General features: G+C 48.2%; 1 protein-coding gene across 5 annotated transcripts in view; it reads left to right on the top strand.

Annotated features, from left to right (window-relative positions):
- The window catches only part of PLA1A (phospholipase A1 member A), a 32883-nt gene extending 20387 nt beyond the window's left edge, over window positions 1-12496 (top strand). For 4 of the 5 annotated variants that reach the window (XM_025375873.1, XM_025375875.1, XM_025375874.1 and 1 more), the window contains 4 exons: window positions 1472-1561; window positions 7448-7556; window positions 11397-11561; window positions 12079-12496. In XM_025375873.1, the coding sequence (XP_025231658.1) occupies window positions 1472-1561; window positions 7448-7556; window positions 11397-11561; window positions 12079-12163 (449 nt within the window). In that variant the 3' untranslated portion in view covers window positions 12164-12496. Of the gene's footprint in view, window positions 1-1471; window positions 1562-7447; window positions 7561-11396; window positions 11562-12078 lie in introns of all 5 variants that reach the window. The other variant, XR_003118105.1, reaches the window with a different exon arrangement.
- The last annotated feature ends 1115 nt before the right edge of the window (window positions 12497-13611 follow it).

A 13611-nucleotide genomic window follows, 5' to 3' on the forward strand; every position in this document is an offset into this window, starting at 1 on the left:
TGACAATGCAAGGAAAGTTCAAGCCCTACTACTTGTCCCCTCTTAATGTCCTGATCTCCTGTGGTCAAGAATTCTATCCAATTGGGGAAAAGAAAATTAAGCAATGAGGTGCTCAGCCTGTTCTTACTTGGAGATGGATGGTTGGTTCTCGTGCCCCAACCCTCACCCTCTATAGTGTTCCCTATGGCCATCCTTGCTCCACACACACCCTTCCCACATACAGGTCCCCCCACTCTCGGACCAGATGCTGCTTATAGATCTTTCTCACTTCTTGCCATTCTCCAGTTCTTCATAGACCCTAATTCTCTGTGTGGTGGGAAATCCCTAAGAGTGGAACACAAGACCCACATTAGAGGTCTGAGATTCTGGTGGTCTCATGGCAGCTGGGGGGATGCCTAATTGCTGGGGGGCTTGGGTACCTTCTTGGATGATCCAGGCCAGTCTGGGGAAAGGATGCCAGGAAGGCTGCAGGATCTGGCCTCTAACTCACTTGTGTAGACCATTGCTATGAATATCTTGTGGTTATCCAGGATGAAGAGCTCCAGGAAAAACTCCTGGGCAGTGGAAACGGTTTCTCTCCTTCCCACACTCTCTTGCTTCCCGCTACCCCTGGCTGCCACTCAACTGTAGCAGCTTGCTACTGCTTATATGAGTGAAATGGGTACCAGCTTGACAAAATAGTAAAGTAGGGTAGCTTCCCATGATAGAACAAGTCAACATTATTTCCTACTCATTGTGCATATGTCAGTTTCCCCTACATGCCATGGACCCACAGACATAACAGCCGCTTCACACTGTCTGCCCAGCCTCATGTCTCACTGCACTTTCCCTTGCACTGAACACCGGATGGTGCTAACTACTTGTACTTCCAAGTGTACATCAGGCTTCCTCACCTGTGTGCCTTGGTCGTAACCATACTCTCTTCCCAGAATGCGCTCTCCCCACCTGTCATCCACTAGTCTTCAGGTCAAACACTTCATGCTTCACCGTGCTCCCACTGCACGGGATGTAAGTGTCATGAAAACAACTGCTATAGGAGATTGGTTTTGCAAGTTAGAGATGCAGTTTCAGATTTCTTATAATTATCTGCCAAGAATGAGTCAGATGATCTAAAAAGCATAGTGCCATTTATGTGTATGTTTACTGCCCACTGGACCAAGTTGCTGGGATCCCAGGACTCACCTCAGAATACAGCATGAGGACTTGGGGCTTCTTACCGTCTATCTACTGATCGTATTTCCTCCTACCCTCCAAATTTACCCTCCAGTGGGTTTTCTCTCTAGAGTGGTGTTTAGGAGTGTCCTCTGGCTGTCTCCTTTCTGCATCCTCCTTTCTGCGCTCTCATAGTGCGTGTGGAGTGTAGATGTCTGTGGAATAAATGGGTGCGTGAATTAATAAACATGTGGCTGGGTGCTGTGGGACCCTAAGATAGCCTTCTCAGGACTCTGCTTCTTTGCTTCTTTATTTTCAGGCCTGGTGGAACACAGCGGTGTCAAGATAGAGCCACTTCCCAAGGAAGTGAAAGTCTACCTCCTGACTACTTCCAGTGCTCCGTACTGCAGTGAGTAGGGGGAAATGCATGAGCTCAGCTCTGCCAGGGTGCCACTGGAAGAGTCCAGGGCTTCGGCTTGGGCTGTGCCCAGCCCAGTGTGTTAGTCTGGGTGGGAATGAATGATAAGGGCAAAGGCAACACCGGAGGTGGGACAACAGCCCCTGGTCTGAACCAAAACTTTCAGAGTCCAACCGATTGCTCTTCAGATGAGGACTTGGGGTTTCTTACCGTCTATCTACTGGTCCTATTTCCTCCGACCCTCCAAATTTATCCTCCAGTGGGTCTTCTCTAGAGTGGTGTTTAGGAGTGTCCTCTGGCCATCTCCTTTCTGCTCTCTCATTTCCCACTTCTTGGTGCCCACCCTATGTGTTTCTCACCCTGGCAGCCTCCAAGGTGGGGGTCCCTGGGAAATACTGAACCTTTCCCTCTGCTCTCCTTCCCCTTCACAGATGCATTCCGGCTTCCCACTGTTACTCCTAACCATGGCATTTCTTTGAAGCTAGGATGCTAATGGTTGTAACAATGTTAAATGTGAAAGAAAAGTGTGTCCAGAATCCATGAAATACATTACAAGCTGAACCATCATCCTTCTCTATATTATGTGCATCTTAACTAGGGTGACTATATTTCCTGGTTTATGCTGGTTATCCTGGGATCCTGTCTGCTTTATCATGTGTACAGGATAAAGCATGCTGGTTTGGATATAAACTGTATGCCACCCAATTTTAACTGATTTTCTGGTCAGTTCGTGTCGGGTCAGTGGAGGGATCTTTGTGACAATATCTTCCTGGTACTAGAAGGCCTGGTACCATGTGATATGGAGCTCAGAGCTCAGACTCTGTGCTCACCTAGACCTGGATTTGAATCTCAGCTTCTCTATTTACCAGCTGTGTGATCAGGAGCAGGTTATTTAAACTCTCTGAACTCTATATCCTTATGTGAATACAGGAACCATAACAGTACCTACTTTAAAGAATCAATTGTGGGCCAGGCGCGGTGGCTCAAGCCTGTAATCCCAGCACTTTGGGAGGCCGAGGCGGGTGGATCACGAGGTCAGGAGATCGAGACCATCCTGGCTAACATGGTGAAACCCTGTCTCTACTAAAAATACAAAAAACTAGCCGGGCGTGGTGGCGGGCGCCTGTAGTCCCAGCTACTCGGAGGCTGAGGCAGGAGAATGGCGTGAACCTGAGAGGCGGAGCTTGCAGTGAGCCGAGATCGCGCCATTGCACTCCAGCCTGGGTGACACAGCGCGAGACTCTGTCTCAAAAAAAAAAAAAAAAAAAAAAAAGAATCAATTGTGAGTATAAAATAAAATGGACACAGGAGGTCACTAGTACAGGGACTGGAACCCAATCAGTAATAATTTCCTTCCCTTAGTCAATCGGAGAATTTGGGAGAGGAATAGTTAGGGTGTTTCTACCTTCATGCCAGAGAAAATTTATGGCTACCTCTTAGGAACAAAGTGGACTACAGAGTCAACTGTGGCTTTTCACATCCTTAACAGCTCATTTGACAACCCACTGGGAGACGTAGGGAAAGGGAAGCTCTGAGAGACCAAGTGGCATGCCTAAGGCTCCACAGCTGGGTGAAAAGGTCAGAACTCAATTCCAGGTCTTCTGACTCTAAAATCTATACTCCTTCCTCGCCACGACCATGGTTCCATCTTCTGAAAACCTGCTGTCTGCAGGCCGTATGTCTCAGCTCCCCTTCTGTCAGCGCCACCCCATCAGAGCTGGCATGTGGGAGGATGTTTTGTCTGGTGGTGGACGCGGTGCTGCCAGGACCAGATGTCCTGGCTTTTAATTCCAGCTGCTGGGCAGATTCACAGCAACCTGAGCTGGCGCCTCTATGTCTGTGCAGCTAAGAATACACCTGGCAGGAAAGTTTGGGGAATGCCTGGAGGTTAAAAGCATGTTAAGGTCCCTGCTGAGGGGGTTCACAGAGCCATACTTTTTCTGACTGTTTCATATTTGTTGTGAGACCACCTCCCCATGCCTCCAGAAGCATAGCCATGTTGGTTCCAAAACCACAGAGGGGTACAGAAACAGGCATGCCTGCCTGCATGCTCTGCCGTAAGCTGTCACTTCTAGGGATGGAAGCTGGATCCTCCCTGCTCTCCCTGGACAGATATGGGTTTGTTCAGGAGTGGGTAGGGAGAAGCAGCTCTCCAGCTACTCTTAGGCCATCATGGCACTGGGTTCCCATGCCTAGCACCGTTGGCCTGCTTTGACTTCAGCAATGTTGACCTGTGCCAGGCATGCACCAGTATGGGCAAAGGATCTTCTAACAAATAACTTTTATACAATATATTCCCTCATAGAACAGTTTTTCACATAGTGTACCTTCTCTCCGTTACTTCACCCCATCCTTACCATGTTCTGTGTGATAAGTTGGGGGCTATTGGTTGCAGATGAGGGAACTGAAGCATGGAGAGGCTCAGTGTCTTAGGCAAGGCAGCATGGCTTGTAAGCAGCAGGGTTGGGGCTTGGATCCAGGCCTCCTGACCCACCACCCAGGACTCTATGTTGTATGACATGAGACATGTTCCTGTGCACATTTGATTCCACTAATTCCCACCCACCCAACATTAGGCCTGGCTCCCTTGGGGCCTCCAGGGTAATTTAGTGAAGAAAGAAGCAGGCCAGGCGTAGTGGCTCACATCTGTAATCCCAGCACTTTGGGAGGCAGAGGTGGAAGGGTCGCTTGAGGACAGGAGTTTGAGACCAGCCTGGGTAACATAATGAGACCCAGTCTCTCCTAAAATTGTTTACAATTAGCCAGGCATGATGGTGCTCACCTGTAGTCCTTGCTACTAGGGAGGCTGAGGTGGGAGGATTGCTTGAGCCCAGGAGTTGGAGGCTGCAGTGAGCTGGTTATGCTACTGCATTCCAGCCTGGGCAACAGAGCAAGAACCTGTTTCTTTAAAAAAAAAAAAAAAAAAAAAGAAGAAGAAACAGAATCTTAGAAAACTTTCTTAATCAATGATACCTGCTAGCAAAGGAAGAAGTATTAATAATATAATATAGCAAACTCAGCCCTGAGAATTAAATTCCTAAAGTTTATGTAAGTTAGTTATTTTTTCCACATTGCAAATATCATCCATTCCAGTTCAGCCCTTGCCTGTCCCCATAACAATTGATATCCCATAGTAACATCTGAGAAGGAGAAACAGATGGGGTGTGGTGTCAGATGTCCTCCTCTGTGGAGGGGAAACAGTCAAGGCTCTTTTTTTCTCGTGGATTCTTGGCATCTTGGCACCTTTTGGTGAGCCCTGTTACCCCAGGGAGCCCAGATGGGCCATAGCACTCCTCCAACTTAGTGCTGAGTTCACCTGCATCCAGTTTATGTTCCCCTCCCCAATGTTAGCCCATAAAATATGGCAAATGAAAAAGTACAGGTAGAGTAGAGGTGAAGGATTGCATCTCTAGCTGTATCTCCATCACCAAAGGAGCCTGGGAAAATTCCCTGAGACTAAAGCGATTGCAAAATGCCACCAGGTGCACCTACCCCTTAATAAAAAAAGGGACAGTGTGTTAGGGAAACTGTAATCTTTCTTTTCTTATTTATTTATTTATTTATTTATTTATTTATTTATTTAGAGACAGAGCCTTACTTTGTCACCCAGGCTGGAGAGCAGTGGCACGATCTCGGCTGACTGCAACCTCTGCCTCTTGGGTTCAAGCAATTCTTTTGCCTCAGCCTCCTGAGTAGCTGGGATTACAGGCATCCACCACCATGACTGGCTACTTTTTTTGTATTTTTAGTAGAGACAGGGTTTCACCATGTTGGCCAGGCTAGTCTCGAACTCTTGACCTCAGGTGATCTGCCCGCCTGAGCCTCCCAAAGTGTTGGGATTACAGGCGTGAGCCACTGCGACTGGCTTTTCTTAAATTTTTTAATTCTTTTTTTTTTTTTTTTTTTGAGACAGGGTCTCCCACTGTCACCCAGACTGGAGTGTGGTGGCACAGTCACGGTTCACTGTAGCCACAACCTCCCTGGCTCAGGTGATCCTCCCATCTCAGCCTCCCAAGTAGCTGGGACTATAGGCACATACTACATGCCCAGCTAATTTTTTGTTTTTGTTTTTGTGTAGAGACTGGGTCTTGCTATGTGGCCCAGGCTGGTCTTGAACTCCTGGGCTCAAGTTATCTGCCCACCTTGGCCTCCCAAAGTACCAGGATTTCAGGTGTGAGCCACCATGCCTGGCCTGTAATCTTTCTTACCTTCTCTTGTCAGAGGGACAACAGGTCCCAGGGATATCACCGTGGCCCACGTTTTACATCCAGTCTACGTTGGCGACACTCACCTTGAGAATTCCAGCATCCACGCTGCTCAAAGGAGAGTCCAGATGCCACATAGGCAACCAGTGGCCGCAGGGCGAGGAGCAGTCTCCTATACACACAGCCTCCTTTCCTGACGCTGGGTGTGTGGAGAGGAAGCAGGGCCGTTGCTATATTTTATGAGTTAATTCTCTCTCTCTCTCTTTTTTTTTTTTTTTTTTGAGACAGAGTTTCACTCTTGTCGCCCAGGCTGGAGTGCAATGGCGCCATCTCGGCTCACTGCAACCTCTGCCTCCCGGGTTCAAGTGCTTCTCCTGCCTCAGCTTCCTGAGTAGCTGGGATTACAGATGCCCACCATCATGTCCGGCTAATTTTTATATTTTTAGTAGAGACAGGGTTTCACCGTGTTGGCCAGGCTGGTCTCGAACTCCTGACCTCAGGTGATCCGCCCGCCTCGGCCTCCCAAAGTGCTGGGATTACAGGCGTGAGCCACCGTGCCTGACCTTACGAGTTAAATCTTTAGTTTATGTCTTAGTCTATTTGTGCTACTATGACACCGTACCTGAGACTGGGTAACTTACAAAGCTCAGAAATTTATTTTCCCACAGCTCTGGAGCCTGGGAAGTCCCAGATCAAGGCGCCGGCATTCCATGTCTATAAGGGTTGCACTCTCTGCTTCCAAGAAGGTGCTTTGCTGTTGCGTTCTCCAGAGGGGACAGATACTGCGTTCACACACAGCAGAAGGCAAGACGTCAAAAAAGGGCCTTGCCAATTCCCTTGAGCCCTTGTATAAGGCACTATTTCATTCATGATAGTAGAGCCCCCATGATGTAATCCCTTCCCCCAAAGGCCCCACCTCTCAATACTGTTGCACAAAGCATTCAGTTTAAACATGAATTTGGAGGGGACACAAACATTCAAAGGATAGCCATATATGACAGATGCATTTGGTTCATTCAAGATCATCCCACCATGAAAATGTGAGCAAACAAGGGGAAGTAAAACAGTAGTATTACAAAATAACAAAAACCAACATTACTGAATGCTTCCTAGGCACAGGCACTGGCCTGAGGACTTCATACATATTAACCTATTTATCTCAGGCCTAGGGTGTCTACTTTTTTTTTCATTTTTTTGAGACGGAGTCTTGCTCTGCCGCCCAGGCTGGAGTGCAGTGGTGCGATTTCTGCTCGCTGCAAGCTCCGCCTCCTGAGTTCAAGCGATTCTCCTGTCTCAGCCTCCTGAGTAGCTGGGATTACAGATGTGCACCACCACACCCAGCTAATTTTTGTATTTTTAGTAGAGATGGGGTTTCACCATGTTGGTCAGGCTGGTCTCAAACTCCTGACCTCAGGTGATCCACCCACCTCGGCCTCCCAAAGTGCTGGGAGTACAGGCATGAGCCACTGCGCCCGGCCAAGTGTCTATTTTTATTATCCTCAATTTACACTTGAGGAAACTGAGGATCTGAGATTATAGGTAATCTCCTCCTGGGCACACAACTACTAAGAGATAGAGCCAAGATTCCCAACCACACTGCTGCTCTCTGGGGTTTTTGCTCATTGCACCTTCTGCCCTCTGGCCCAGTCTCTGTTGTGCTTTGGTTTCCTAGTGCATCACAGCCTCGTGGAGTTTCACTTGAAGCAACTGAGAAGAAAGGACACCAACATCGAGGTTACTTTCCTTAGCAGTAACGTCACCTTCTCATCTAAGATCACCATGTACGTAAGTGTCCCACCTGGTTGACCCCTTCCCTTAGGAGCTGGTTACTTTTTCATTTTACACACATGGACAACCCAGGTCAGGTACTGTGTGATTGCTGATTCCGGGGCCCAGCCAGCTCGGCTGGGGGCAGCACCTACTCTAGATCCAGCCACAGACACAGGCTGGGGAGCTGCTCAGTAGTGGGTCCAAGTATAACAGATTCAGGTGAGAGCAGGCAGGGCAGGCAGGCAGCAGGGACGGCATGTCGCAACATGCCATGCCAACATGGTGGAGAGGACCTAGGAATCAGGTCCCTGAGAGGAAACAGTACTCTGGAATCCAGGCAGTGCGGGTATCAGGGATGTCAGTAGGGAGGAGGGCCTCAGTCACCAGCCCAGGGAGGGCTAGCCAGAGCCTGGAGAGCACCCACTCCTGGGAAAGGAGAGCAGTTCTAGGTTAGTTATCAGAATGGAATCTGAGGCACAGGGTCAGTCAGCAAAGGAGTGCAAGCTGAGGGCTAGACTGGCGGCCAGGAGGGCTTGATGATTCCTGGAACTGGGGCTAATCATTCCCTTCCTTTGTTGGGGCAGACTTGGGTTTGGGGGCTGGTGGAACTACGCTTGAAGTGAGAGGGTAAAGAACCCCAACTGTAGGGAGCCACAGCCTGCAGGGGATAGGAAAGCAGCAGCCATGGTGCATACTTCTTTAAAAAGCAACTGGTTCGTTGTTCACAAGCCAGTGGCAGACAGACTGTCAGATAATGTCACTGTCTCAGTCAGAGTCCGGTCAGGAAAACAGAGGAGGTCCAAGAGAAGGAATTTAGCACGGCGAACTCATTACAAGTGTGTTGGATGAGCTGAAAAACTGAGAGATGGGGACACAATGCAGAGATTACTCACAACAGGAGCCACTACCACCTAAGCTAGAGAGACAAAGCAGGAGTGGCACTGGCAAAGCTGGGTCCACAGGGAAGGCTGCTTGGCAGGAGCTGAACCCATGGGAAGTGCAGCCCGTCTGGAATCCCTGCCCAAAGCAGCCACCCACCTGAGCGTGCTTCCACTGGGTTAGACCTCACTGGAACCTGCTGGTGGGGGAACCTGCAGGGGAACAGATCAATCCAGAGCAAACAGGGAAATGACCGGTGCATACACACTTAAATGTGTCAGCAATGCCCTGAGAGTGAAAGCATGGAAGACGGAGCCTGACCGAGTCTAAGGAAATGATGAGCAGAGATTTGGAGGCTTTCCAGGAGCTACCCAGGCCAGGCTTAGGGAGAAAGTGACACTTCTGATGTGTATGGAGCACAGATTTAGGGTTACGGGGATGGTGTGGGGCTGGAGAGGCAAGTCAGGGTCAGACCCTGCCAGGCCTTGAAGGACAAGTTTTTTTATCCTGAGATAGTTTGGAGAGCCACTGGGAGTTTTAAACAGGACAGTGATGAGATCAGATGTGAGTTTGGAGATGTTTCTCAGGCTGGGATGTTGGACGTGAACTCTGCTAAGAGGCACTACAAGTTTCTGCTGGAAGGAGCGCACTTCTTCGCTCCCAAATCCCTGGCCACTAGCTGGTGTTCCTTCTGGCTCACCCAAGGTCACACAGCTACATACAGCCATCAGGATTCCAACACAGGCCTGCAGGTGCCCACAGGGCCTTGCAGACTGTGGCTATGTATCAGTAAGTCAAATACCTTTCATTAGACCCGCTCAAGGTTGTGCTACTTCTAGAAGGGTGTTTTCATCATCTTCTAGCCCATTGGTAGGTCCAAAAACACTGGCAGGAGTCATGAAAATGACCCACACCTCTGGCTGCACATTAGAATCACCTGGAGAGCTTTAAAAAATATTGATGCCGGCCGGGAGCGGTGGCTCAAGCCTATAATCCCAGCACTTTGGGAGGCCGAGACGGGCCGATCACGAGGTCAGGAGATCGAGACCATCCTGGCTAACACGGTGAAACCCTCCCTCTACTAAAAAAATACGAAAAAAAAAAATTAGCCGGGCGAGGTGGCGGGGGCCTGTAGTCCTAGCTACTCGGGAGGCTGAGGCAGGAGAATGGCGTAAACCCGGGAGGTGGAGCTTGCAGTGAGCCGAGATTGCGTTACTGCACTCCAGCCTGGGGGACAGAGTGAAACTCTGTCTCAAAAAAAAAAAAAAAAAAAAAAAAAAAAAAAATTGATGCCAAGCCCCCCACCCCAGAACAATCACATCAGGGTCTCTGGGCACAGGCTCCACAGCTACACTTCAAAAGCTCCCCGAAGAGTTCCAGTCAACATCCACAGATTAGCGCTTCTTCCTCCCCGAGCGGGTTCACATAACTCTTTTGAAGAAGGCACCAGAACATGATTCACTTCTTGCAGATCAGAAACTGGGGGAAAAATGGGGAAAAGGTTACGTGTGGTCTTTCTCCAAATTTCTATAGCTTTACGCAACTCTAAGATTTTCTTCTAATTGGAGAATTAACCTGGGCCAAGTCCCCAAATCACTCACTTAAAAGATTTTTCATATTCCTTGAATTTTACAAACTCTTCAATCTAAGCTGTTTCTTAAAGGAAACAATCTTATTTTTTCCTCTGAGGTATTTCAAAAGACTTGTGAATTAAAAAAAAGAGGGACTGGTTTTTAAACAAAATTATAATGATCTTCTCTTAGAAGGAAAAAACAAGATATATGACTAACCCTGGACCAAAAAGAACACAAAGAAGCCTTGTCATCACTCTGTGAAGGCCAGAAACGAACAGGAAACCCAGTTGGCAGGGGTGGCTCCCCACACCCCCTGGCCCCTGGCCCCCGCCCCCCGCCGAGAGGAACGCAGCGCCCTCCTTCTTTCCTCTTTCTCAGAGTTCCCCTCAGAGGCCAGGGAGGATCACAAAGGGCCCCACAAATCAAATTCCTTCCCTAGTTGGGTGGTGCAGCCCTGCTGGGCGCTCTCCCTGATCCCCTGCTCACCACCCTCAGGCTCTGCTGGCTGGGCTGTGCCTTGCACTCAGCATGAAGACTGTCCTCATTGAATCTCACGATTTTTTGCTTTTGTCTCCAGTACCTAGTACCTAGGGGGTACCACAGCCCTTTTGGAAGCACGCTGCTAGGTTGATCACTTCATACTCCTCCCTCATCTTTGTCTCAGTCCAAAGTGGTGCTTGAATCTTTAAACAGATAGGGAATCTGAGGGGCAAAGCCAAGAGGGTGGGTTAAGACAGAACTGGATACTGTTTTCACTCTGAGCCTCCTAGGCCTAAGTCAGTATGAACCAAACCCTGTGGTTCAAGTTCATAGCAGCATGTAGGGAAGCTGGGACTTACACCTAGTTGCTAGTGACTCCACAGCCACCTTGCCAGGTTAGGTAACTTTTCCAAAGCCACACAGCTGGGAAGACAAAACCTGGGTTCCACCCAGCTCTGTCTGTGCCTCATGATCTGTTTTCTTGTCGCTGTTCCCACCCACACATTCATACTTAGCCTAAAACAGAAAAGTCCTTACACAGAATTCTTTGAAAAGGAATGTTCTAAAAGAGGGTTTCTACTTCTGGGTAATTGGATGTGAAGGTGAAGGTCTCCTCCAGCTGGGAATCCAAGAATGAGGAACAGTTTTTCCAGATATGAAAATCCAGGAGCTACTATTTTGTTGCAGTGTCCACTTGTTCACTCTAAAAAATCAACAACTACTTTCTTGGTCATATTCAAAGCTGGAGGTGTGGGCAGAGGGGCTGGTGAGGGTGACACAAAGGACTGTGGTAAGGAGCTAACCCCTTGGTGCATGACAGCCAACCAGTGCCACCAGCAGAGCCTGATTGGAGCCAAAGGGAAAGTACAGGCCATAAGGGCTGCAGTCCTTTACTTTCCCTTGCCCCTTTCCTTGCAGACCTAAGCGGCAACTTCACGGGAAAGGAATCATAGCTCATGCCACCCCACAGTGCCAGATAAAGCAAGTGAAATTCAAGTTTCAGTCTTCCAACCGAGTTTGGAAAAAAGACCGGACTACTATTATTGGGAAGTTCTGCACTGCCCTTTTGCCTGTCAATCACAGGTAAGCCCCAGTATCCACTTCCCCCCGCCAGACGCACACACACATCAAAGATCAGTCCTGGCCTTAGATGTGCTGCCTGTTGAGATTCAAGCTCATCATAGTGATTACCATCTTAGAAGCAGAAATGACAGAGACCCAGCTTTCCAGAACCTCCTGTGGGACCATCTTGGGTTGGGGAAATTCGACTGTGTTTGTTCTACATATTTAGTTTCTATGTAAGATTTCATTAGAACAAAGTTTTCTCATTGCATATTTTCTCCTCTGTGGCCTCCACTCCAAACATATCATGGGTCACATTCATGGGTGTGGATCCAGAATCCACATCCCCTTTCCCTTCCTCTAAAGGCATTTATGTCATTAACCTTACCACCCCCGGCCCTTGGACCACATGAACTGGCTCTTAATTGTAGGTGACTGCAGACTTCTTTCATCAGACATCATGGAAATTCAAAAGCCACAGAATGCCAAGCCCTGTCTGCTCACCAGCCACTGCTCTCTTATTGCTCTTCTCTTCCAGAGAAAAGGTGATCTGCTTACCCGAACCGGTGAACTTACAAGCAAGTGTGACTGCTTCTCATGACCTGAAGATAGCCTGCGTATAGTTTAACCTGGGCAGGACACATCTCCCTGCATTTTTTTTTTTGGAGGGAGGTGTGATGAGGGATGTGTGTGTGCAGCTTATTGTAGACCATTACTGCTACGGAGAAAGGCAAAGCTCTTATTTTCTCCATAATGAGCCACCCTGGAGGGGAGGGAGAACTCATTTTACAGAGCTTGGTTTCTGCTGCTGATCTTATGTACATACCCATTTTAACTCTCCCATGCATACTTAACTGCACTTGCTTTAGCTCCTTGTATATCTGTACTTAGGATTCAATAGAAACATGTACAGAGTAAACAATTTTTTAAAAATAAAACTTCATGGAGTACCTGAATCATTGAACTGTTTTACTTGAATGGAATTCTGTTACCTACAAAAAGTTGAGATTTATACTCCGTAGGATTGCAGAAAATAGTATTGCATTATCTGTATTAAAATAGCAACTAAAAGAAGTACTTGGAACAAGAGAGGGGATGAAGGGTGGGGAGGAAGATGGCACCATTTACTAACCCTTACCATTACCTCCTTTGGATATCTGGAAGGTTTGAGGGATCAGAGAGATCTTGGGGAATACAGGTGGATTTCCTCTGGGTTACTGTTTCCCAAACTTTGATCTTTGTAAATAACCTTGTATCAGCCGCAGCCCAGCCAAAAACAGATGGTGCGCTCAATCTGTGTTGGGAGAATTTAAGAAAAGGACTATTTGCCGTAGTCTTTTGTGGGGAAACCACAGGGATAATGTAGTTCCCTGAAGCTACTGGCAGTAGAAGCTGCTACTACGCTACCCTTGAAGAGGCCAGAGGAGGGGAAGCACCGGGGGCTGCAGACCTGCAGTACAGGGACACAGTCAGCCAGCAGCAACCCCGCAGGGAGGGAGCAGGAGCAGATTCTCTGACTTCACTGTTCCTCCTCCCCCATTTTCCTACTAGTGCTCCCCATTAAGGACCCCCAACAGAAGCCAGAGGGCAAATAACACATTGACATGGCCTAAACAGGCCTGGGGCATATACAGCAGGACAGAGAAGGGTGCAGAGTGGATGGGAAGGGGGTGGGGAACTAACAGATATGGCACACGCCCTCACCACTTTCCTAAATCCAGGTTTCCCCTGGATTCTTTTATTCTTTAAATTCACTTTTTTAAAAACATAAATAAATGAGCTTTAAAAGGAAACTGCTGACTTGCTGATTTGCTCTCCACAAGAAAGACTGGGAGAATGATGGAAGCAACAGGCTGCAATTACTCCATCTGGGCCAAGTCAGCCAGGGCACTGAGAGCTTCGGCCTTCGTCCAGGCCTTGGAAATGCCACCAAAAGGACAGGTGAGGCTCACAAAGATGTTTAACTGTCTGCATGATCACAGTCATGTCTAAAGAATACACATGTTCCCTACTGCGTAGGCTTTCAATTTTCTATTTTTCCTCAAACCAAAAACCCTCCTTTCCTTTTCCC

This window comes from Theropithecus gelada, chromosome 2, assembly GCF_003255815.1.
Source record: "Theropithecus gelada isolate Dixy chromosome 2, Tgel_1.0, whole genome shotgun sequence".
NCBI classification, from domain to species: domain Eukaryota; kingdom Metazoa; phylum Chordata; class Mammalia; order Primates; family Cercopithecidae; genus Theropithecus; species Theropithecus gelada.